The 27696-nt window shown below is 36.5% G+C and overlaps 1 protein-coding gene across 6 annotated transcripts in view; it reads right to left on the bottom strand.

Annotated features, from left to right (window-relative positions):
* Nucleotides 1-27696, bottom strand: part of LOC141907606 (uncharacterized) — an 87615-nt gene that overhangs the window by 19994 nt on the left and 39925 nt on the right. For 5 of the 6 annotated variants that reach the window (XM_074797297.1, XM_074797300.1, XM_074797301.1 and 2 more), the window contains 21 exons: nt 23665-23724; nt 23425-23508; nt 21318-21347; nt 20681-20764; nt 19764-19805; nt 19658-19690; nt 15759-15809; nt 15644-15679; nt 15404-15421; nt 14811-14924; nt 13066-13110; nt 12768-12806; nt 11785-11820; nt 11441-11482; nt 11306-11356; nt 9498-9533; nt 9167-9184; nt 9029-9073; nt 8797-8868; nt 7585-7632; nt 7312-7362 (listed from right to left, as the gene is read on the bottom strand). In XM_074797297.1, coding sequence (XP_074653398.1) covers nt 7312-7362; nt 7585-7632; nt 8797-8868; nt 9029-9073; nt 9167-9184; nt 9498-9533; nt 11306-11356; nt 11441-11482; nt 11785-11820; nt 12768-12806; nt 13066-13110; nt 14811-14924; nt 15404-15421; nt 15644-15679; nt 15759-15809; nt 19658-19690; nt 19764-19805; nt 20681-20764; nt 21318-21347; nt 23425-23508; nt 23665-23724 — 1035 coding nt within the window. The remainder of the gene's footprint in view (nt 1-7311; nt 7363-7584; nt 7633-8796; nt 8869-9028; nt 9074-9166; nt 9185-9497; nt 9534-11305; nt 11357-11440; nt 11483-11784; nt 11821-12767; nt 12807-13065; nt 13111-14810; nt 14925-15403; nt 15422-15643; nt 15680-15758; nt 15810-19657; nt 19691-19763; nt 19806-20680; nt 20765-21317; nt 21348-23424; nt 23509-23664; nt 23725-27696) is intronic. The other variant, XM_074797298.1, reaches the window with a different exon arrangement.

Genomic DNA, 27696 nt, shown 5'->3' on the forward strand with positions numbered 1-27696 from the left:
AATAACGGAAATAATAATAACGCGGAACGATTGAAACTCTGTTTCTTAAATATTAAAGGATTATTCAGTCGGAAAGCTGGTACACGGACATGTAAACTGGACCTTCCGGAAATCCAGGCTTTATTAGACGTGAATGATATAATCGCATTCGAGGAAACCTGGAACGCTAAAGACACCGTATTTTCAGTACCCAGTGGATATACGTTTTTTTCAAAGTACGAGAATGAAAAATCCTCGCGCGCGTCGAAATTCTGGCGGATTGTTGCTACTTTTTAAATCCGAATTACGGCAGGGTATTGAATTATTAGAAAATAACCATCCTGATATTTTATGGGTGAAATTATCAAAGAATTCTTTAATTTTGAAAGAGATATGTTTATTTGTTTAGTGTATGTAGCTTGTGATAATCGTAGCACGGATGACTTCTTTCATGATCTGAGTTGTCAGATACTTGCTCATCAACTTGATGGCAATGTATTGGTGGCTGGTGACATAAATGCACGGACCAATGTATACTCGGGTCTCCCTCCCGATCCGGATGCTATTAATATGCAATTCCTTGAGTTCGAACATGGGGTACGAAAATTACTTGAAGACCATGATATTGACACAACTAGATCATCTCAAGATAATACTGTTAGACCAGATATTAGAGGCATGAATATGATAAACATGTGCATAGGTTGTAATTTGTTAATACTAAACGGTAGGGCATTTCAGGATAAATCGGTTGGAAAGTTTACGTGTCATCAACCAGGTGGCAAAAGTGTGGTCGATTATGTATTAGCCGATTTTAACATGATTGATATACTGTCTGACTTCCACGTGTCTGACGAATTACCTTTCTCTGACCACGCGATAATTTCTTTTAGTTTGCAGGCTAGGATTGATAAACACGATAATACCGCAAATACAAATTTTACGTCCCATAACAAAACTACTTGTCACAAATTCAAATGGCGTAAAGAAAGGGAAGTTGAATTTGCTCAGTATATGCATTCAGACGATACCCAATCTTACCTCAACGATATTATAAACAATGCAATTAATAGAGAACATAATGAGTTTTCAATTAACGAATTGGTTAACGATTTTTCAAAATTCTTCCAGACTGCGGTCGAAAAAGTTCATGGTTCATTTCAAAATTCGAGGAACATGAATAACAATAGGCCTATATCATGGTATGACGGCCCGTGCAGAAAAGCACGAAACGTGTTCAGCCGGGCAGTGCACCGACACAGATTATACCCGAATGATTTAAACCGATTTCTGGTCAAAGAAGCACGGGATAAATACAAGTCCACTTTAAATAGTGCTGAAGCATTGTATGATGAACGTATGCTGGATGACCTGCTGAAAGCGCTAGATTCAAATAACCACAGAGATCTATGGTCCAAATTTAAAGAGCACAATGAATACGTTGATACTCAACTAAGCACTGATAACTTATATGAGCATTTTAAAAGTATCTCGTATGAAGATCGCCCTCCACTGGATGTTGATATCGACGTATCTGATCACATACTTGATCAGCAAATCACATTGGAGGAGGTTAATAGAGCATTTAAAATGCCAAAAAGAAATAAATCTGCAGGAATAGATGGTATAAAAGGCGAGGTATTTATCGCTGGTGGCAACCCAATTGTTACTCAACTTACTATTCTTTTTAATATTATATTAGATAGTGGACGCTATCCCGAATCATGGAGCACTGGCTATATTGTTCCACTACACAAGGGTGGTTCAAACAATTCAGCAAATAATTACAGGGGCATAACCATCTTGTCGGTATTTGGCAAACTCTTCTAAATAATTTTGAATACTAGATTAACTTCATGGTGTGAGGCATACTCTGTTCTATCGGAGGCGCAAGCTGGCTTTAGGCCAACTTATAGTACAACGGACCAAATATTTGTATTGAATTCGGTTATAAATCACCTGTTAAACAAGAATTGCAAACTATACGCGGCCTTCATTGATTTTTCGAAGGCGTTTGATTTGGTTGACCGCTCGTTATTACTACAACAACTCTCTATGAGTGGGATCTCGGGTAAAATATTATGTATTATCAAATCTATGTATATGTCCACAAAATCATGTGTAAGATATCAAAACCATTACTCTGATTATTTCATTTGTGACACAGGGGTCAAACAGGGTGAATGTCTATCACCTTTACTTTTTAGTCTCTTTATCAATGATATGGAAAGCTGTGTGAAATCCGGAAATTATGAGGGAATTGATATGGGAACTCTGAAACTATTATTACTCTTATATGCTGATGACACGGTAGTGCTGGCAGATTCTCCTGACTCTCTTCAAGTGGCGCTCGATAATGTTTATATCTATTGTGAAACCAAACATATTAAGATAAATTATGATAAAACAAAAATAGTTATATTTAGGAAATCTGCTAACACTCGGTTATATAAATGAACAATTAACGGTCGAGTACTTGAATGTGTGAGTCATTTCAAATACCTAGGCTTGGTATTTAATTTTAATGGAAAATTTACTCAAACTATAAACTCGCTAGCAAATAATGGAAAAGCAGCGTATTTCACATTTCGCAAATATCTTTTACGCTACCCAAACATAACAACACGCTTAGCACTCAAGTTCTTTAACGCCATGGTTGTACCTGTCTTAAACTATGCAAAAATTGGTTTAATGCAATATCTACGTCTAATAAAGCGTTATACTATCGGGACTATAAAATGACTATCATGTATGAGCCATATCTGGACATATCAAAATTTATTAGAACTACTATAGCAAGATTTAGGTGTTCAAGTCATGATTTAAAAGTGGAGACTAGTAGATGAACGAGACCCCCATTACCGTATGCTCACCGCACATGCTCCCGGTGTAATATTAATGCAGTTGAAGACGAATATCATATCGTTTTGATATGTCCCTTTTATGATAACCTTAGGTTAGAATATATCAACTCGAGATACTGGAACAACCCAAATACAGCGAAATTTTCTATTCTAATGCGTAATAACAATGATTTTTCAAACCTTTCGAAATTCCTTAAGAAAGTTTATATACTCAGGCAACCTTAACTTATTATGTAATCCACATACATGTATCAATGTTTGTTCTATGTTATATTGTTTCCTGCCATTTATGCTTGTATATCGATTTTTGTCATAAAAGTTTATAACTTTGGCAATAAATACATTCATGTTCCATTTCAATCAAGTCGTCATATCCATGATTTCTATAACAGATCAGCAGCCATTGAGATATTTGATTATAGTCCTATCAAAAGTGGCGTAAATTTATACAAGCGAATAATTTGATATTTCCAAAGGTTTTGTTACTCGTTTACATGGTAATGGTCGAAATTCCCCGGTAAAAATTCCTTAAGAAATCCCATTAATTAAATAGGTTATGATTTGCTGCTGTTGGCCTGCTTTTTCGTTTGTATTGCAAAATTAACTGGAATCGTTTGAAATAGATTTCTGAAGATTTTCGATTTTTCCCCAAACGTTTGATACGTCAAGATTTCAGTAAAAAGGGCAATATTATCGTTTATATTAGCGACGCTTGCTGACAATAACAAGGCAATGAATTTTATCGGGTTAAACTTTGCATAGCTCATTATCTATAGAAAGTCAGTGATTAAATCCTAAGTAAATATTGCTCAATTAAAGAGGATTCATTAGTCGATGAACAATGTACAAGCGTTGACAGGCCTACTAGGCACCCGTAAATCATAAATATATTTCACGGATTTCGCTGTGCAATGCGATAGATTATTGAAAATAGTAGAACTTTTAATTTGAAATATCTTAAATAAAAGCTTGTGTAATATATTTCAACTTCCTTACTTCTTAGCGATATATTTGACCCGTGCGATAACTTTTAGCATTAATTTAATATTAATGAAGTATTTTAATCTTTGGGTGAACGGAAATAATGGCCAGGGGAAAAATTGCCGCTAAATTAATATTAGAATTTTCTCGTTTTCTAATAACTTTGAATTGACAAATTTAACTAGACATTGGTTTATGCTGAATATCACGAATAACGAAACATATATCTCATACAAACGTTGATTTTCTTTTTCATCTTTCTTTACTTCAATAATAATCAATCGATAAGTGTGCTTCTAAGTCAACTAGTTCTCGAACCCATGGTATGTCAATCAAGACAGAATTTTTAAGTCGAGAAAAAGTAAGATGCATTCTATCAACTAATTTCAATGTAAAGACTATATAAGAATTCGTATATGAATCACTATAATTACTTAAGCATGCATGCCGCAGGCCACTCAATCTTAAGCTTGATTGGTGAGAGGTGTTTAAACATAACGGCAACATGAATTGAATTAAATGGTTGTGTCACAATGGGAGAAATCTTCCTTAGACAGAAGAATAGAATAGAAATTTCGAACTTTTATTAAGTTTTACAATAAAAAACATTCGAGTGTGAAGTCAATGTCTTTAGACATCTCCTCCCGATATACGGAGTTCTGGGCTTAGTAACGCATGTTTAACGCATGATATTTTTTAACATAATGTTTTTCTCTATGCAAATTCCAGACGTTTCTGGGTGCTTACATACAGCGACCAGTATGCTGGATTGTATTTTTTCTTATTTCAAAAATCTCCGTGCTAAAACTGAACTGAATTGAAACTGAGTTCGGTTTGGAGTAAAAACCTCATGAAAGAAATACGACTTGAATTTCTTATATCACGCGTGACTTACACGCGAGTCTCCTAATTACACTAGTAATGAGGGAAAAAATCACACGAATTGAATGTATAATTGAATGATGATCCATAATTATTTACACTTAACTTAAATGATTTGTATCGATCACTAAATAAAATTTCCATTTAGAGTATGCATTTATCAGATTAAGTCCATAGACTCTGTAACCTGTAAATTAGCTAAACTCATGCCGAATATAGCTATTTAGATATATCGCACCTGTCTTGTGGAAATGTATAACCAATCATTATATAGTCCCCTGTAAAATCACATAAAATAAACTTAATCTCTATATTATAAACGTGATTTAATTACGATTTGTTTATTCTATATTGAGAAGCGCAATCATTACTATCTGATTTCAATTGATTGTCGACAAAGTTACAGCAATTTACTGTTAGAGAAAGAAAATACTAAATCTATTTAGTTTTCTGAAGTCATATGTATGCCTCATACCGTCTCATGCCCCAACACACTGTGTATCGTATCACTCGAAATTTCCAAATCTACCTGGCTTTATTGGGTACTGTTTTCTAAAAAAAGCCCTAAATGAATGGGGTCTGATCTTTCATTTTAAAAGTTCAGGTTATAGCATTTAGTGGTGGGAGGAATAGTCCTCCCTAAGACAATACTTTAAATATCAGGCCGAAAGGTAAAATTCTCTTCGTTTGACTTTTGGAGGAATTGTTTGAATGTCGGAACCCTTGGTCGAGTTTCCATCGATTGACTTTGGGAGGAATATTCCTCCCGAAGTCAATACTTTGAATATCAGACCTGAAGGTCAAATTCTCTTCGTTTGACCTTGGGAGGAATATCTGGTGAAACGCGCGACACGCTTACGTAATCTTTTCTGTAAATGTGAAGACCTCGGGGGCATTATGTTCTCTAAAGTCTGACATTATCCCTCAATCGGGTCTGTTAATAGGTTAATTTTACGGCCGAGTCGACATGTTTCAACAACTTTTAACTGTTCATTTATGAACATTTGAGGACTTATGAACTAAGAATTACTTCAATTTTTGATACATTTTGAGAAAGTCACAAAACATTTGAGACTGCTCCCTGGAATGACATATAAAACAACTAAAACTATGAGTGACCAAGTTTATGCAAATTTGAGGCCAGTGCCGATTACTGACGAGATAAAGTTTATCGACTGCCATAGTTTTTAATAATTTCACGATATGATTGCCTTAAGGAGGCAGGCAAGCTTACATCTTCACTCAAGACAAATCGTTGTTAAGTGCGATATACACCGTAGCGCGCGTTAACTGTACACGCAGTGAACACGAGAGTAAGGCGATATTGTACACGCGACTGTAGGCCTACACGACTGTTTTCAACGCGAACACTCATCTCCGTGCCGTGATTTACAAACTAATACAAATAATCAGGCTCCAAAACGTTAATGCGAACGTCAATGAAATGACTTCGTGATGATAAAAATTATTTCAGTTGTGTAAATATCAGACTCATCTTAAATAATTCGATGCTATCAGCTGATCAGTTTCATCAGTGAATCAGCCGGATGGCGAACACGGATGTAAATTTCCGCAATTTGAAACCAGAATTTCGTCAGATATCATGATGCACGGGATTTCAAAACTAGCTGAATCATTGAACACATCGTACACAATAAATTGTTAGATCATACGCCTTGAGTCTCAGTATTCGCGCTAGAAATGATATCGCACACAATAAATTGTCATATCATACGCCTTGAGTATTAGTATTCGCGCTAGAAATGATGAATATGAACCTCTTCAATTTTGCCGCCATTTTGTTTAGCGAAATAACGCGCACCTGCTGATCCACCTTATTAACATATTCAACGAATACTATGACGTCATGATGGAGTTCAAGCCGGGTCAACACAAATTATATATAACCGAGATTTTGGGGGTTTCGTCTTTGAAAGCCCATAACTACCGAACAAAGCGTCGGATCTTTACGGTTAAGTTCTTCCGACGCAAATAGCATTGAAATTTCACATGTGTTATTTTGGACAGTTAAAGATGCTGCATAAATAAACGTGCAAAAAATAAATCGAATTTTGACACTTTTTGGTTAATTTCTCAGAAAATATGAAACCCACGGCTTTTAACTGTTCGCACCATAAAGAAAAACAAATTACGAAATATATTTTTGCTTAATCCGTTCAGTTCGCCCATAAGTAGTAAAATTACAGGCTATTGAAACTGTTATGAGTGTGCTAAAATAGCTTTGAGCGTAGTGTATTAAGCAGACGAATGATTATAGATCGGCCAGACCGTTGACATAGGCTACATGCAGTAATGATTTCTGAATGCCCGGAAACCACTTTATAATACATTTTACTTGTAAAAGCTGGATATCTTAGCTTTATAAGATAAATGATAGTGATAAGATATGATTAGATAAAAACCCACTTTATGGCCAAGAAATGATAACTTGTTTCTCATTTTCAAATTCCTGAAAATGACCTGGCAGGCAGGTGTTTTTTTATCTTCTTTTTTAAAGCATAAACTTTTAAAACATAAACTATTGACCAGGCATGCAACATTTTTATCTATATATATATTTGTTGAAAGAAAATTGAAAACATACCCTCTTTTTTTCCTTCATAATCTCCGTCGAAAATCTCATTCATGTATTTCACTAGAAAATAAGGATGTACCTTACGCTAGAAACTATTGGCATTACATCAAAATGCGTTTAACGAGTTTCGGTTGTTGTATAGGCCTAGTAAATGCATTTTGCACGAAATATCTTTTGATGGCAAATCGTTATTGAGCGGTATACGACACAGCGATAACACAATTACAGAGGGCAATTTGGGAATTCATGAAATAGACAACCTATCCCAGCCATGAGACGTACCTATTTCTGTCCAATCAATATCAACAAAAATACCTTTCGACAGCATATCTGGAATGAAGAGAAAACTTCTAACTGGTAGAAACTTGTATTTTCAAGAAACCCTTCGTATTTTCTACTTTTTAATCACGTACTGTCATTGTTTCATTTATTCGTTTTATGTGTACCACTAAGATGTTACTCGTTCTTATTCTGCTAGCAGTTCGGCGACTTTAGTCGAAAGCGACTAAACTATCCGATTATAAATGTGTCTAAAATCGATCAATTAAATTATTTCTTTGGATCGACTTGAAAAACTTGTTGACGTAGTTTCCAACCATGTTGTGTAATGGAACGTCGATCGAAAGCTTCGGCACGTACGTTGACAGGTAGAAAACGATTTTTAATTGTTAAATGGTTTAACGATTTCAGGCACGTCTGCAGCTCTATCTATAACCGAGTCTCAAATCATCCAACCATTTCAAGACATAAAGCCCAACGCACGCGGCAAAACATTTGTTTCCCCGAAACAGAAAACACGTTTTTAGTAAAACGTTTTGTCCGCAAACGATAAAACGTTCAACGCACAAGGAACGAAAAACGTTTTCGACTATACAAAATGTTTTTCGCAAATCAAGCAGTGCTTGTTTTGCGAAAAACGTTTTTTCCTCGCGAAAAACGATTTTCAGTTCGGCGTTTTGTGTTTTTCCTCCCCCGCACACGGCATAACAAAAAACATCAAAAACGTTTTTTTTCACGAGGAAAAAACGTTTTTTTCGGTGCCGTGTGCGTTGGGCTTTAAATGCCTCGCAGGGCCTGATACGGCAGCTTTATACATAGGCTATACTAAATACGGACTGGATGGTTGTCATTAGACCACTTCCTGGTATAGATCATACCGATATTGATGTTCATAAATAGAAATAGGCGGCTAAATGATATGTACATGAAGGTCAGTTTTTTGACGTAGGCTGCCTGATTCACTTAGATAATGATTCGCCAATGATTCACCCGCTAGCCCTCTTTCATTGGACCGCAACTTTTCGAATGAGATTCAATCAAATTTTGAGTTCAATTCAATATTTCACTACCCCGTGTGCTTTCTGTAATCCCTCCGGTCACAATATGTCAACTTAATGTACACATGGATTCACTTTCATGGAAATGATATGTTGTCCACACCATTTTCCAGTGGCACATTTGAAAAACTAATCATTACACCAGGAATTAAAGTACCTTTTTTTTCCTGGTCTGTTTTCCGTTTTTCAGTGTCGTTGAGATAAGGGAAATACGATGTAGGATTTGTTTCTAAAATGATAGATAGAATTTAGATTAAAGTTAACACGTGCAGTGATGAGTAGAATTGATGAAACACATAACGCAGTGAGAAGCACTATTAGCATTAGCATGAACCCCATTGTTTAGATAAACGTTTAATCAAATAACAAGTCATCCAGCTAACACCCACTGATATCTTCATACAGATCGTTCTTCTTTGTCTCAACTGCATCATCTATATGAGAAAAAACAAAACGTCCATTGATTATATGCAAACTAGCAGTACTTATAGCAATTCTTGAAATCTTATTAATGCGTGCACACCTACCTCCCATTTTGTGGGTCGCTACAAATAGATACAATAGAGATAGACGAGAACTCGAAATTTTAACATTTCATCAACGGAAAAATGCAATGGAACAATGTATGTAAGTTAGTGGAAATTTCATCTCCATGATATTTTACAAACAACTATTGCATCAAAACCCCAATATCAATATCATCAAAACATTGACTAAAATGTGTTCAAAATTGAAAAATGAATGTATTCAGTAGTAACTGCCCAAAATATTCACTAATTTTAGTCACTCAAATGAGTGTGATCTTTGATTTAAAACTGTTCTTATCTAGCAGTTATCAGAGAATGATACGTTTATTACCTTTGTATTGTGTGACTTTGTTTTCCCATAGATACTCTAAAGAAAGAAAAAGTTAGGTTAATTCCGATATACATGAACTACATTTCGCAACATCGGGCTTGCTGATATATACTAGCGCATGCTCTTCTGCGTGGGACTTTAATACTAGCCTTAAGAAGTTGGTTGGCTAAATACAACGAACCTCTCACATAATTAGTTCCAATTTTAACCACTAGGGGGCGTAAATTTTGAAAACTCATTCTAACATCCGTTTTTCGCATGTAATGCGGTCTGTTTATTATACAAATCACAAAACTTGGTATAAGTACATAGACATGTGTGTAATATGCCAAACTGCATGATTAGTTCATACAACTGCCACCAGGGGACCGTGAAAACAACGATTTTTGCACCTAGGTCCTTAACCGTTGCCGATAGAATCGCGGTTGAAAAGTGTGGTTAGTAGCCCTGTACAAGACACAATGTATTGAGGTATAGTTTTAAGTAGGAAACTCATATGGTTCTCCAGTAGCGCCACCTACAAGTTGCTGGAAATGCATTTTCATTGATATCTACTAAGCGGATAACAAGAGATGGGCGAGTAACGATTGCTCATCAACATTTTTGCGACCGAAACGAACCGAGCGCTTTGCCAGGCGCCTCCAGCTGGTGGCGCCGCCAATATCTCTTTGTTCTCAGCCAATGACTGTTGAGTACAAGTTCCTTTCTCTTCTGCATCCCGAGCATGAAAGGTTACGTTTTACCACCCACCATCCCCTTCCTTAGCACCTTTCGAATTGGTGGCATTTTCTGAGCCCACTTTGGCGTATTAACTCATTAATTAATTAGCTAGGGCGTTTGACTTCGTCTTAATATTACGTAACTCTGTATTATTCATCTCCATAACTAGGTCAAAACAGCCAGGGCGTTTTGGCCATAATTTTATGATTTTATGTTTATAATATCATTGTCTAAATATTAGTTAATAAGTTTGTAATGGTTTTTTTTTGTATACGTCAAAAACAGCTAGGGCGTTTTTGACATTTCTAATTTTTGTGTTTTGTATATAATAAACGCCAAGCAGCTAGGGCGCTTGGCCTTTTCATCCAAATATGTCTTCGCGTCGTTTCTGTTGAAAAAAAAGGGATTTCTATGAAAATCAAAACTCGTGTACCTGGATATAAGATATAACGAACCCCTCACATAATTAGTTCCTATTCTAACCACGAGGGGGCGTAAATTTTGAAAACACATTTTAGCATCCGTTGTTCGCGTGTAATTCTGCCATTTTATTATATATATCACAAAACCTAGTGTGAGTACATATATACATAGGTATAGTATGCTAACCGGCTAAATTAGTTCATACAACGGCCACGAGGGAATAGTAAAACACCGTATCACCTATACTCTTGAAGTTATTTTCCCTAAACTTGGTACTTTGCATTTAGTAGCCATGGGTCAACATATCTATGATATGGGTTGACCCATGATACGGGCTGACCCCTTGGTAGCGCTTCACCACAAATAGCGGTACCTAATGAACTGATTTCAGTGACATCTTTTGCAATCTCCCTAGTACGACATTTAACCCAGCAAGGCAGAAACCCGTTATCGCTGCTTTGCAGCTATACCTCTTTTTATATTCGTAGATTAAATGTTAAATGCTAGTCGAGTATTAGAAAGGCTATTTCCGATTGTAAAGAATTTGAGATAGGCCAAACATACAGCTCCCAACTTTTGATCGAATAATTATGGATTAAACAAGTAACCTCGGGATAACCTGCAAGTTTTACTATGGTCATACGTTCTACCTGTAATGCACTTACTTTCGGACAGGCCTCCTAATTCTTTCCGTACATGTCCACTCTGTTCTTTTGCTGTGAAATGATATTTTATAATTCTTTAAACCAATCATACACAAATAACGCTTATCTTCGGCACAGTGGTTGAAAAATCCCTACCTTTTTCTGACAGTCTTTTTAAGTCTCGGCCATCTCGGGCATCTGTAAACACACGGAATCGTCATCTTAGCAGCTATTGCTTATAATTGAAAGCTTGTAGAATTTCTACTGAATATAGGGCAATTGAACTAGCGGACACTTTTCAGGGTCTGATACATGTATATATTATAGGAAAAACATTTTATGTTTATTCATTCAAATAAGAATAAATCCCATCAGTTACTTTTGATTAATCCCATCTACTAATGGCAACCATCTCATCTCACTCTCAATTATCTCAACGGTTCAATCTTTGATTTTCGACGCTACCAAATAAGAGTTTAGTGTAAAGGATTTGCACTTACCTAGATATTCGATTACATGCATTACGCCTTTATCACCTAAAAGGAATTTTAAAATTGATGATTACGCTTGCTACATTCGCAAACCCACTAAATACTAGCGGTCAATTCGCCGTACTTATCACGGATATGTTCAAAGAGTGACTCATGAGTCTCCATCCTCCTCGTAAGGGATTCGAACCTGATGGTATCGAGACTCACCACGGTATGAAACCCTGCCACACAAGACCGAGTGCGCAGCTACATTCGCAGCTTGGATGATGTCATTAGTAGCAAAATAGAAATCCCATTTTATTTTAGCCCGAGTTTTCCCATTCATACTTCTTCCGTTAAATTTGACTCGGCGAGGGATTATAGAACGAGAATCTGATTGGTGCCGCAAGTTTTCGCACGGTAAACCTGCGCATGTGCCTGCACACCCGGTCTAGTGTGCAGGGCTTCATGCCGTGAGTCCCGCGATACCATCATGTTCGAATCCCTTCAGGGGAATGACGTTTTCAACCATTTTGATAAGACTTGAAAATCCGCATTTTAGTTATGTTTAAGCATATACATATCGGGTAAGATATGCTAGTTTGACAACAAATACAATGCTTTCACCTACAATATGACTTTTAATCAGGTCACGGAATAACGCGAAGTTTTAGTTATCTACGCTAGCAATTTTTGGAATTTTGATAAACATATATTTAGGTTTGACTGTATATCCAAGATCTGGTTTGATGCGTCAAATATTGTATTTCAAGGAGCACAATATAATTCCTGTAGTTTTGATTGATGGATGGATTTGACGGTTAAAACATGAAATTCTGACGGGTAGATATGATTTTTCATTTTGACAGTTTATATTCTATGACATTCAAGATCAAGCCACTAATTAATACAAGGCGAGGTTTTCCAAAATTGATATAGGACAAAAGAAAAAGATCGACACTTAAAAGTCTATTCAAATTTATGTATGCCTATGTAAATCTAACAATGATTACCTGTAAGACGATCCTTAATCAGTTCACTGAGCAGCTTTCCTGTGGAAAATTAATTTATTTCTATGTCACTATAAGTCAGTATATCGATACATATATAATACAAAAATAAACAGAATAGGGGAAGAATTCGTGCAAAAATCTCATAGAAATTGCATTCTGACTCTTAAATTCATTCCAGGTCCCAGTTATAAACATGAATGCCTAACGAACCAACATCATGAAATTAATCGTGTTGTAGTAACTAAACATTACGCCCAGTAAGTGCAGATTGTAAAATTATAGTTTTTTTCGCACTTACTCAAACAAGCATCGTCGCCAATCAGTCGAGTTCGTCCACCGATAGCTGGAATGACAATCTTAGCAATGAAATATTATAATAAGCAAGTGGTTAAGTATTCAGCTTGCAGATACGATGTTACTGCAATTACACTCACTCGTCCTAATCTATATTTTAGCCTAAAACATGCATTATTCCTAAAGAGTGGCCACATCAGAATCAATAAAAGCAAAGATATTGTCAATTTAAATGTGATGCAAAGGATCGGATAGTCTTTTATCATTGAAATACTTAAATATAGTTCTATAAAAAGTCTGACTAGATTCGAAAAAGTTGTTTACGTGACATTAATATCGTCATCGACCGGGCCCCTGTCAAATGGATCTCTGAGAAAAAAATTTGTTACCGAAATAAAATCAGATTAAGTCACATTTTTAGGATACAAGACATCCTTTTGGATGCGTATGTATGTTTTACCTAATAACGAGGAAGAACTCCTTAATACATCACGAATAAAAAAGTAGGGGTCCAGGGACACCATGCCCACTTGGGAAGTGGTTCTAAATGCTCAACAATGTAACAATTTCAATATTCAACGCCCCCTGGTGACCATACACAAAAACCAATGACCATGAAACTCACCACAATCATAGAACATGTCAGCAGCTACGATTTTTTAATTGATTGTGATAACAAAATATGCCTCGTTACCATTTAATATGGAAATACTAAGTTATTCTACTATTCAACGCCCCTGGTGATCATATAGAAAAACTAATGTCCTTAAAACTCGCAACAATCATAGATGATGTCATGAGCTACAACTTTCCAGTTGATTATGGTTACAAAATATGCATAGGTACGAATATAATAAAGAAATGCTAAGATATTGTATTATTCAACGCCCCTGGTGGCCATACACGAAATCCAATTACCTTGAAACTCACCACAATCATAGAACACGTTATGAGCTACAACTTTTTAATTGATTGTTGAAGCAAAATACGCTTAGGTATCAACATAATGTGGAAAAACTTTTTCCCACTTACGAATGAGTACTGGTGACACCAAGATGGCCGCCAATTGCGTCATAATTGGCTGATGAAAAATACCTGTCTCAGGTATAAAACATCCCTTTCCAAAGAATACCCATCACAAATTGCAATGAGAAATGGCAAACCAGTAGTAAGCTACAGGACTCAGAATTCGGGCCAAAATTAACATTTTGGGCACCAAAAAGGTCATAGGACGGCCATCTTGAGTCCGATCGACCCAATTTTTGTTATGCTGATGGGCCATGGGGGGATTCACATATACCCGAAAGATCAAGGTAATTGATCAAAGCGTCTTCAAAATTTTCCTCAAAAGGTTCAAAAATATGTAAAAAGTGCTGATTCAGCGAACAACAATGGCTGCCAGTCGAACATCTTGATTCTGACAGGGCCAGTTTTTGGGCTGAAGATGTGTCTAGGGTAGACACAAATATCAAGACGTTACCTAGAAGCGTCTTCAAAACTTCCCAAAATAACTTGATTCCGTCTACGGACGGACGGACGACGGACGAAAAGTGAACGCAATAGCCCGCTGGGACTAAAGTCCCAAGTGGGCTAATAAAGTCTAAGTCACGCAATATAAAAAGAAACCGAACAAACATGGACGGGTTAAAATCTATTTTAAATCCGTTTTCTGTTTTCTTCTAAAAACCCATTCAGGTCGATATTTTAACTGCTCGCTATTTATTTGATTGCGGCGCTAACACATTTTACCTAATTTTTCTTCATCAGTCAGAGATTTGCGTTCAAGAATCTTGCGGCATTGCTGGAGATAACTTGCATCGATACTTCCACTGATTTCATCATAATTCTTGTCAACGAAATAACCTGTGGTGAACACAAAACATATGAAATCCGACAATGATGATTATCTGATTAGATTACAAGCAAGCATGATACTTACCAACGATCAATTAATATGCTTATGAAGACGTGATTACTCCCCAGATTCATCGTTATTTATACTGGATCACAGTACAGTCAAATTACCAAATTTAAAAACTATATAAGTTTTTTCTGGCCTTCTCAGGTTTTTACGTAATTTTATTCAGTTTAGCTAAAATCTGTATTCAATTACTCGATTTTTCCGTGGCAAATGTAACCACTTACAGAAAATAAATTTCAAAATTCTAACAATACTTAGACGGTAAATGAAATGGATAAATCAAGTCTCAGAAATGTTTTGAGATTTTCATATATAACTGGAAAATGACCCAAGGAAATTGAGAGTTACATACTGTAATCAACTTTTGCATAATGGCGAAGATGTGACTGGTTTCAGCATAGAAGACAATGATGAAACTTACCCGCTGTTTCTGATGTTGCTAAAAAAATAGATTAGATATTGTTAACGTTCCGATACTACATCGGTTTTATGGTATAAACAGCAATGCTTCGAATGTTTATCTGTGTTAGAAATATGAATCTCAGCAATATAAATTCAGGCTCCATGGAATGGATGAAACGTGTCTTTTCAAATATTCAAGTTCGGCGGAAAGTCTTACAATTAAGTAGTAAAAGGAAAATACGGCAATTTCGATTTTTACCTTTAAGAAACAACAGACTTATATCAACCAACGTATCTACAATATAAGAATCGTATAATTAGAATCGATACAAAAGGACCTCCAGGAACTGACGCTAAATTCAATACGTATTTACCATCGTCCGATGAGTAGAGTTCTTCTTTCACTTGCCTTAGAATGGCAATAACTGAATAAGAAGAATATTCTCACTAAAAAGCTTTTAAAAGAAAAGGATTGATTTGGAAAAAAAGAAAAGTAGTTGTACACATTTTCTGTGTTCCTTTTGGTTGGCTACCCTTGAGCGCAACTCAGCACACCAGAAAAACGATGGCGGAGGCGATCTGCATATTCAATTTATGTCATGTTGTGTTCTTTGTCTGTCAGGGGTGGATTTAGAGGATGGTCACGGGGTCCGGACCCCTACTTTCCCATTGAGGTTGCCCTATTCATCGAGGCAAAGATAGTGAAAACATGCCAATTTGACACTTATCTTTTTGGAAATTGTATATTTTTTTATTTATTTCGTCAAAAATATCTAACACCAATGGCGGGACCCCGTTAAAGTCTATCCCAGTGGTTATGATCGCGGCATTTCCACTCTCGAAGAGCCAGTATCAACAACAATTTAATTGATACTGACAGCTGTAAGTGGTCAAACTCACCATGAGCATCGCTGACTCGCTGGACCCCAGCTGCTTGTTATATAGTAACGGGCAAGAGTGAATAAAGAGCAAAACTTTTCGAAGCTTACACTAAGAAAATGAAGAAATTAGCAAGGAAAAATTAGTTTGAAGTCTTGTTGCATTCAAGAGTGAATATTTTCCGAGGATACCAAAGTCAATGTTTACATTAGAAAGTGTCAGAACTAATTTTCAAGTTGAAACATTATATTAGGACTGTGTGTAAGCAAAATAGCAACACAGAACGTACGACTCATGAGATGATAATCAAATCCACAAATAGTCATTTGTTAACATATTTGCGCATGTCTAGCTTTGTTAAGTGCACAAAATAAGAAATTAATCCTCGAAATTCCATGCTTAAATACATTTTAAGTAATCGGTGTTCTTTGAGAATATACAAGAAAAAACCAAATCTAGAGGAATAAAGAGAAGTGAATGACCAGGATGTGAAAACTTTAGTATTATTCACTCTTGAATGTAGTAGTTGCCTGACCTCAGTTACTTGCAGGGTTGAGCACATAGAAACCACAGGGTTCCAGATCCGCTATGATATGAACTGTTTGATGCACCGCGATCATAACCACTGGGATAGACTTTAGTAGCCTATTACATGGCTAAATTTTCCTAGATCCGTCAGTGACACATTCGTATATACGTATCAGCAAATTATTATCATACCCATACCGTTACCCGAGTTCAACGACTCAATCGGGCCTAGATCAATGTGGAGAACAATCCTCCGCCGATCAAAATATTCAATAAAATTAGCATTTGACGGAAAGGGTGAAGGCTGCGCTCGAGAAACTGTACCCCATATAACAGGAACAAGCCTTCATTCGAGCAAAAAGGGATAACAGTCATTTTGAATACTAGTATGGCCAACATCGATACGACTTATCTTCATGCCATACGCATCGCATGTAAGGTACATGGCAAGAACAGTGTATTTCCAATATCCAATCACGCCAGTGAGTCAACTATCTTGAATGCAACTATGACTAAGATATATCATTTGCTGCAGCGCATACTCCTTTCAAATGAGGAGGCTGCACTTCCAAAACTGCATCATGTATGGCATAAGCAGGTTATAGAATCCAATATGGTACCCAGTCACCAAAATCAATAGGCTTATTTAGGTACTATACATTTTACGCGAATGGGTGAGAACGAATAATCACTTGCCCCATATACATGTAGAATGGATCGGGAACAGTGTATATTTAGGATTCAATATGGCCACCAGTCATATACTGAGTCTATAGGCCTCTTGAGTTTTGTGCTTATGCCATATACTGTTTATGTGAAAATATGATTCCAACACCTCTTGAGGGTAAAACAATAATTTGTGGAAACGAATACTATACATCAAAGAATGGGAACAAGGCAATATATCAATGATAAGCCACGCAGTGAGTAACCCTATTTCTCACACCGACACAAAAATATCGAAAAAGAGCTTCACGGGGCACTCCTGACAGGTTTTGATATTCGCTTTCCCTAAATTATGCAATCTATGGGTTATATTTGTCAAAATTCACTCCCCGCTGAATGTAATTTACACAGTACAATCGTGTTTTATAAGTAGCACAGGCAACAGGAACGAATACCGCAGATATTTTCCCTTCATATTATTGATTAGAATGTGCATGTATCGTGGTTTACGAAAATAAATTGTTATCATTATTAAAGCGGAACAAATCATATTGGATTTGATGTTATTTTGTTCAATAGAATTCAATTGAATTTGAAATGTTTTGCAGAATTAAATTTTTTAAAGTCGTTCTATAAAGAGCCCAGAGCGTAAGGGTATTTAGAGGAGTCCAGAGGGTCAGAGTTAGGTTAGGGTTAGAGTAGGCTTAGGTTTAGGATTAGGGTTTTCAGGGAAAAAACAATAGGTAAATGTAATAAATGTAGATATAGTAAAACGTTGCTTAGCCGGCACGCCGCACTCGAGAGGCATGTTCAAATCATTTCTGAAATATCAACACCGAATTTTTCTAAGACGACTACTGATAAACTGATGAAGATAGTTATTTAAGAACTATGTTGAAACTTCCTGTAAATATATTATTGATGACAACTGCTGAAAAGTGCTGCAATTCTGTTCTGTTCTGTTAACTCCTCCAGCAGTATAGCTATTTACTGCTGTAAGTTTTTGATGGATATCCATATTTGTATTCTGAATTTTAATTTGAAGTATTACTTATTGCTGTCACAGAATTAATCGTTTTTTGAAATTGTAATTTTGGTTGACTAGGCATTGATAGGCCTTCCTTACTTGGATTTTACTTTCTTAAGGTAACGATGGGCAATTTTAGATCGATTTTCAGTTCAGTCAACTCATGCAGTGAATCTAAATTTAACGCTGAATCTAAACCTAAGATAGTTGACATTTGTTATAAAATTTGACTAATAAAACGTTTTATTTTTGATGCAGTAATTGTTTATTTCTTTAAGTACGGCAATAGCGCAGTCTCAAATGTTTTGTGACTTTCTCAAAATGTTTCAAAAATTGAAGTAATTTTTAGTTCATAAGTCTCAAATATTCATAAATGATCAGTTCAAAATTGTTGAAACATGTCGACTCGGCCGTAAATCAACCTATTAACAGACCCGATTGAGGGATAATGCCGGGCTTTAGAGAACATAATGCCCCCGAGGTCTTCACATTTACAGAAAAGATTACGTAAGCGTGCCGCGCATTACACCGGATAGGCACACAATAGAAATCTGAGCCGCGCGTTCTTTGATCATCACCAATTAAGGGGACCGCTATTGTGAATATTGACTGCGGGAGGAATATTCCCAAAGTCAATCGATGGAAACTTGACCAAGGGGTCCGATATTCAAAAATTTACCTTGGGATGAATATTCTTCCCAATGTCAAACGAAGAGAATTTGACCTTCAGGTCTGATATTCAAAGTATTGACTTCGGGAGGAATATTCCTCCCAAAGTCAATCAATGGAAACTCGGCCAAAGGGTTCCGATATGAATATGTTTTTTTTTCTCTCAGGTAGAGGTTATTTTCATTTCATGTTAGGCCACGTGAGTTTATTTTGTTATTATTTACGTCTAGCGAAAGATATGGTCTGCACATGCGCCGGTCTCTTGTGAAAAATAAATTCGCATCCATCCGATATGGGAAATAGCTACTTCTCGACCCTTGCACAATTGTCAATGATGAATTTTCTGTATTGCAAATAAAAATCCCTTCCAAAAACCAAAATCAACCAAAGGTTTTAAATCTTGAAATAAAACCCGGATGTAAAACAGTATGGTCATAGGCTCAGCCTATGGCTGGCCCAATAACTAGTCAAACAGTCAAACGTAGTTTAGAATGTATTACTTACACTTTTCACACTGCTGATTCGTTTCATCTTCCTCTAAAATATGAGAAATCAAATTCAGAAATTTACGCATTGGCATAAATTGATATGTTATGAAAGGGCAGCTCACCTATGTCAATTTTGACACTTGTACACCGGATAGCCTTATAATCTGAAAAAAATAAAATTTGTTCTCAGCGCGTTCATGCAAACTTCAGCATCGACCATCACATCGAATTATTGTCGGATATATAAAGACATCATGCCAAAAAAGCCACATCTTTTAACAATTTTCTGACATTTGCCATTTAGTTGGCGGGGAAACATGTTAAAAACCAGCAATGTCAACGAGATGGTCACCTAGAAGAAAGGTGACCGATGGTCACCTAGAAGAAGGGTGACCATCGTTATGTTCATGCAATGCACGAATCCGTCGTCCACGAAAATTCGGAATTCCGCGACGACTATTTGCTCGGTTCGATTCATGCGTGTATGTGCTAGCAATCATTTCATAAACTTTCATAAATCAAGTGTTATTTGTATGCCGTGACATGCCAAATTCAGAATTCTCCTCGTAGATGCATCGCCCTTAATCGTGATATCATTGATCTATATCATTATTAATAACGGGTACAACAGCCCCGTGTAACTTAGTGTGTTACAGTGGTTGCAGGTAGTGGTTACAGTTTTCGTGACATTTTGCACGCTGATAAGGCAGCTGCATGACCATTTCGTTAACAATTAAGTGACCCCCATTAAACTACTAAACTATATTCCAAGCATCAGCTGCAACGGCTGTGTGGTTATCACAGCAATAGCACATGCATCCAGTTACTGCGGCTAAGCGGGTCTCGATTGACATAAAAGAGATCAGATGTTTGCCTCCCGGTTGGGGAATATTTTTCATTACTAGAATGTCACCGAAGACGACTGATGCCCCCAAATCAGGTGAGTTTACAATACACCGTGAGCGTATGTCGATAGATTTATGAAAGCAGGAAATAAAAAATACAAACAGCTTGACCTTGACCATACGTCGATACAAACCCTCATTACCAGATACTGTTGATGTTGTCTTTAACCCTTCAGATTTCTTTTTTGTTTTCCGTTTCTTCCTTGCAGGATTATCATCTACAATGTATATTTATACATTACGTATACAAGAGCAAAATGTCATTGGTACAGTTTTCGGGGATGAGATGATTTTAGGCCAAATGTATAATATCCGTATAAATAGACGCGTCTATGAATCTTTTGGTGAAATATTGAGAATATTAAAAGCTACACATTGGCGGATCTAGGGTGTTACTCGAGGGGCCAGAGCCCCTCCCCTCGAAGTTCGGAACGTTTTTCTTTTACTCGACATTTTCCCAAATACTACCGTGTCCAGGCTTGAGAGTGGTGTATACTTGTAATGATCTACTATTTCTTCTTACCAAAATTACATGTAGTTCTAAAATGCAGGAAATTGTTCCAATTTGCACATGGAAGCAAGGCTTAACTTTCCGCCTACGGCACTCACAAAATCTGCGCACATTGTGAGTGTTATATAAATATCTAACAGGGCCCCCTAGACAAGATAGCCCTAAATCAGCCCTAAACGAACAAATGAATATAGCAGGTTTTTAGAATCAAAATTATTGATAACCCTGGCTGTCAATTTGATGCATTCGCCTGAACTTACTTTCTACTTTCTCGGTTGAAGTACTAAAGCCTGCAAGAAGCAAAACATCCATATCAAAGATTACGTATATCATCATTTCATGATGAGATAATGTTCATTCTTTGTTTATTTACACATAAATTCTCAACTGTGCTTTAGAAATAACTGGGCATTCAGATAAAATTTCTCAAATATTAGGCTTTTATATTGTCATAAAGGTGCCTCAAAATAAAGGCTGGTTAAGACCTGGGCGTTTTCCGGTTAAAGGAGAGCAAATCCGACTTACAAACTCTCTACAAGCCTTTTATCAGATTTATACATTATGCTATTTCGCAGTTGGAGTATGATCCAATGCATTAGAAGGCATTGGAAATTTTTCCACAATCTGCATAGCAGTAATAACGGATTTTCTGCATTGATTAACTTGAAGTTCTTGGAAGCAATAGAATCCATATTGAAATGATTTGTCTAAATTGTAGTCAGTGGAATTCAATCAGTGCCGCCTAAAATGCACTGCCACTCACGCAACGCTGGCAAATATGATTTTTAACAAAACAAAGGGAATTTATAGCTATGAACTGTTAAAATCTGAATGGTTTCGATACGGGGGTGATTTTTCTGTAACACGAGAGCAAAACTTCTTTCATGAATTGAATCTGTCCGAATCGTTGTCAGGCCATCAAGCCACACCCTTAAATCAGATCCTGTCATCTACCCATAACGGCAAAACCATGCAGCGTACCGTTTAGTCCGGGGTAATGTATACGTTTACGGCTCGAATTTGCTGTTTTAACGTTGGTTCATGAAAATTAAAAATGATGGAGTATTTGTAGATTTAAGTAATCTTAAGGTAAATCTAATGATTTTAATCGGAATATTCCGTAAGGAACATTTCAGGTAAGTCTAATGGCCGGGTCGAAAGCCCGCATAGTTTAATTGGAATCAATTAACCTTTATTGGATTGCATTGTCATCCATACGAACGCAAATACGAATTCATTTTCACTGCACACATTACCATGATACATAGAGTGAAAACACGTATTACAATAAGTTAATATTTACAAAACAACAATTGCGATAAGAAATTAAGGAATAAAAACACATCAAATCATTAACAAAACATACATTGACTATATTTACAATGTGTTAAACCATTGGAGGAATTTATACACATTTAAGCCTGCTTTAATTATTCGAGCCAATCAGACCGTTGGCATTTTGAAAATATCAAGGGTATTAAAGGTATTCTATTATGATAGTTTGTAATATTCAAATAGTTTATCAAGTAAAGTACAGTCAAAGAGAAAATGGGATCCATCACCTTGAATATTTCAATATATCCTGTCATCTCTATCTAAATGAAGGTCTGAAAATGTATCCACAGGTAAACTATAAGAACCGATCCTAAATTCATATAAACTAGTAAGGAAGTCCATCATCGAGTTCAATAATATCTGGCCTAATATCATTTTCATATTGCCTAAAATTAGTGTTTATCGGATTAGTATTAACGGTCATGGAAACGCAGTTTTATTCCTTTTGAAGAAGAATTACTGTTTTTCAAACAATTTCGAAATATATAACAACCAAGGACTCTAAAAATTTAATCCTTAAAAAACAAATCTTAAGATATTTTATGAAGAATTGAGTTAAATTTAGATTGCTATCCAGATACTGATTTTACCAAAGAAATTAATTATCATTTCAACAACACACAGCCATTCTATGGCGACAATTCGTTAAGATTTGCTTGCAGTAATGTGGAATAAAAATAATTCTTGTAAATAGTCAAAGGAATTCTTTCGAAGGTCGGAAAACCCTATTTCAACTTCTGCGGCGCTCTGTTCACTGTGATACGGATGTTCAACGGCACTGATATGCTTTCATTAGTTTGTATTATTGGCCCGGCCTATACTCCTTACTATATTAACCGTGTATCAGTAATCTCTAAATAGGGGAATCAATTACTAAGGGCTCAGAGTCGTCTATGAGACGAGGTACCCATTCTTTCCTGGGTGAAGAGAGACAATCGCAGTCGCTTGTCCCGTATCGTAAGGGGATGGTACCCCCCTAGCTTCTCGGAGTTGAACGTTCTAACTACTCACCCTCGCCACTCAACAACTTACTTGCCGAGTGATGAAACTGTGGTTTAAAATCTTCGGGTTTGTTGTATATAGCCTTAGCTTTCCGCAGAAGTATGTCGTCCAAAGCTATAACGAAGTGACAAAGCCAATAATGAAGTTACTTCCAAGATTAACATCATCGCTGATTAAAATGGCCCCAGGGATATTTGACAAAATCAAATATCAAACGGGTCGTGCTTGTCAAATACGTTTCTTTGTGTTCGGCCTTTATATTCTACTTACCTCTACCTGAATCATTCAACTTGCGATCCCAATACTTATACGGTATTTTCCAGTATTTGTCTGAAATTCAGATGATCTATTGTTCATCAAGGTTAGGCCGAAATTACTACTTTTGATACAAACTAGGGATCCATGGACACCATGTCCACTTGGGAAGTGGTTTGAAACGCTCGACAATCTAACAGATGCAATATGGAACGTCACCTGGTGAACATACACTGAAACCAATGGCCTAGAAACTCACATTAATCAAACCTGTCATGAGCCACAATTTTGCACTATATTGTGGTTACAATATATGCCAAAGTTTCAATATAATATGGAAATAAGTTATTCTGCTTTTCTTAATTTAAAAAACAACTTTATTTACTTAACTTTATTTAAACAAGGAAAATGGTACGTGTATGGTTACAGCTAGCCGAGAATTTAAGCGAATGTTTTAAGCAAACATACACAAATCTTTTAATACATATTCATTTTTCTGTTGCATCAAAGCAAGAATTTGAAAGGACTTGGATCAGTAAAAAAATATTAGGGGATAAGGCGCATTCTTACATCGCTAAAATAATTACAGTAAAAAAGATAATGATATTCATCACCGACACCATTGTTACATAGGGTACAAAAATACGTTCCTCTCTATCCGTCTTTTCCCATCTCCCAGTTTCCACCGGAAACTTGTGGTTGCTACTTCTGAATTTAGTCAGGTTTATAATAAGGTTATCTGATATAATTTTAGATATTAGGTATGGTTCTAGCACTAGATCCTGCATGAATAAACCGTAATATGAGCCTTTAGAAGAGATGAACCAATAAAACAACTTCTCTATTCTTGCGAAAATTATTCCTTTAATCTCTGGCGAAGGGATAATTTTAGCCAGTTTTGATTTGGAAATAGTTGGCTATCCCAAATTTTGTTAAAACCAACAGTATATAACATGTTTTTGATGTTTTGCAACCATTTACAATTGTGTAAGCCATAAAGAGCTTGATAGATTGCCCCTGATATATTACCTTGACGGGTTGTAATAAGAGTTGACCAATAATTAATAATTCTGGATTTGACTAGTCTTCCTGATTCACCGTTGAGTATGTATAAAGGAGTACTTTTTCTAAGGCGTAAAACCCGACGTAAACATTCAGTATGGACACGCTCAATGATGTCTAGGTAGGAGAATCCCCAGATTTCGCAACCGTTCAGCAAGATTGGAACTATGGTTTCATCGAACATTCTAAACTGGCAATCGAATGGTAAATCTAGTGAATATATTCTCATATACAAGACATTCAACGCTTTTTTGCTTGGTCAATTAACAGTTTCTTGCCTTCTAGGCAGCTTCGATTTTGTTTGAATTTGTTACCTAAAAATTTATAGTCAACTACTCTATCTACATTTTGATTACCCATATGAAAGTGAAAGTTTCCTATACCTCTTGTTCCAAAAATGCCACCTGGTGACTATATACAAAAACCAATGATCTTGAAACTCACCACAATAATAGAATATAACATGAGCTACAATTTTGCAATTGATCGTGGTAACGAAGTAGGTAACAATATAATACATGTCGCGTGCCCTCAGAACCGATCGATATACCAGCCCAGCCGCTAGGACACGACATTCAATAAAAAGACGGAAAGGCGAGGTCCAAAAGGTCACCTTGCACACCTCGTTCAAATCGCCCAGGCAAAGGCCCTGGAGGGAAAATTTTGACGGGCTTGTTAAAATCCTATTCAAGAACGTGCAGGACAAAATTAGTTTTGAAAAGTAAACAAGATTTAAAAAAGAATCGAAAATACAAAGATTACTATATGCGTAGCTCCAAGTTGCGCACGGATAGGCTCCTTGAGTTGAATATGAAGACAATATTGATAGAAATACCCACTGGTCATAAATTCAGAGTTACACCAACGGTCGTGTAGTTAGACGCGATGATGATACTAACCAGCAGTTTGATTATGAAATGCCCGATCGCGGGCGCCGTCGTGGTCGCGGAGGTTACCGTGGTAGAGGTCTCCGAGGCATGTATTGATGTGCCACCCAGCCAGATGATAACTCATTGAAAATAGCCACTTGGAACATAAGTGGATGGACCAAGCTTAACTCTGCGTTAAGAGAGTCCATCTTAATCAACGAAAACTGTGATGTGTACTGTCTTACAGAAACTCATATGGATCACATTTTAATTGAAAATTTACTAAATGTGTCTGATTACTCGTGGTTTCCTTTTTCCAGGAGCCTGCGAAATAAACATGCGAAAGTAAAGGATGGAGGTGTCGGTTTATTAATACGAAACTCTTTGCTTGAATATTACGATTTAATTTTTGTAGATAAAACTTTTGTCACATTTTATTGCACAAATATATAAGTTAAGTGATAGTGATATTATACTTCTCTGTGGAGACTTCAATGCCAGAACAGGGACGATACCAGATGATAGTGACGATTCCGAAATCCCACAAAGAGTGTACCTTGACAAAACTAGTTGAATTTCTAAAGGACACTAACTTTTGAGTATTAAATGGAAGATTAACTCCGGGTAATGATATTTACACATGTATTAATGCACGGGGCAAATCTGTAGTTGACCATTGCTGTACCCACTGATAACTCTTATTGTAAGCATTTTAATGTATATCCTAGCAGAAAGAGCTAATTGTGCTCATTTAATCAGCAGTAAAAGTAGATTACCAGATCATTCTCTGATTTGCGTCGAAGTGGAAGTATCTGAGTTTCAAAAAATATTTCACTCAGCTGAATGGAGATGCCACGTTGAAAGATCGCCTAAAACTAAAAGGTACTATTTTAATGAAATCCCAGCTGAATTCATGACCAACGACTTATTCCGAAATGCTATTAATATTATTATTCAACGGTTGGAAGATTTACGGAAAAACCAAGCTGAATTTGATAATTTATACACATAATTTACGTAAACTATTACAAATGAGATGGATTCGTATCTAGACATCAAAAAGGTATCACAGAAATCCACGCGGAAAAAATTTAAGTCTTATAAACCTTACTGGTGTGAGGAATTAAGTGTTGCATGGAAATCTGTTTTTAACTAAAAGCCATGAAAAAAGCTGGTTTAAAGGATAAGAAAACCCAGCACTCTGAATATATCCTCTTCAGACATCGACAGACCTTATAGTTTGCTGCTTAGTATTTTCAGGTCACAAGAAATTACAATTTATTACAAATTCTATCGAATAGAAAACACAGCGCTCATCTTCTGCTACGATGATTCAACCTATTTTCATGTCAAACGTTCACGCGTTACAGCATCACGGTACGAGCTTGTGTGTGTGTGGTGTAGCACTCCGCGTGCATGTGGAGGCCTCGTGTAAGTGAATATTCGCTTACACGTCAATGTCAATCAAAACAATCACCGGGTATTAAAATTAAACAATACCTATGGCAGATGAGTGAAATAATTACATCCTCACCAGCATTGAGCATTTGAAATCGGCACGTATACGGCACCTAGTCCAATGAAACGTACGCCATTGTATGGCTTTCCAATAATTATTTTAGTAGCGCTGGAATTCCCCGTATATCCCAAAAACAGCCAATCACATTCGCTCGTAGAGACGACGCCCCCAATCGAGGTCATTGCAATTTTATACGCGAGAGCTAAGAATTTTCCCGCCAAAAACAGTTTTTCGTAGAATTTTAACTCAGTTGACCATGTCATCGACGGAGGTTCGCCATGTCTTATATCGCATCGATTATACGTCGTTTAAGCCGAGAACCAATGAAACAAATGCTCACATAAAAAAAACGTACCACGATTTTAAATGAATTGGCTCAATGCCAACATCATAACGCTGACAAAGGTAAACCAAAAACGTAAAACACCGGGTATCGATAATATCCCGAATGAAGTACTTCAAAACGAAACGGTCATTCAATGTTTGGTTTCACTCTTTAATTTTTGTTTCAATAACCATACCGTTCCCCATACCAAAAGGCTCAACCAAAGATCCTTATATTCCTTTTAACTATAGGGGCATAGCTTTATTATCGTG

Source organism: Tubulanus polymorphus, chromosome 6 (assembly GCF_964204645.1).
Source record: "Tubulanus polymorphus chromosome 6, tnTubPoly1.2, whole genome shotgun sequence".
Taxonomy (NCBI): domain Eukaryota; kingdom Metazoa; phylum Nemertea; class Palaeonemertea; order Tubulaniformes; family Tubulanidae; genus Tubulanus; species Tubulanus polymorphus.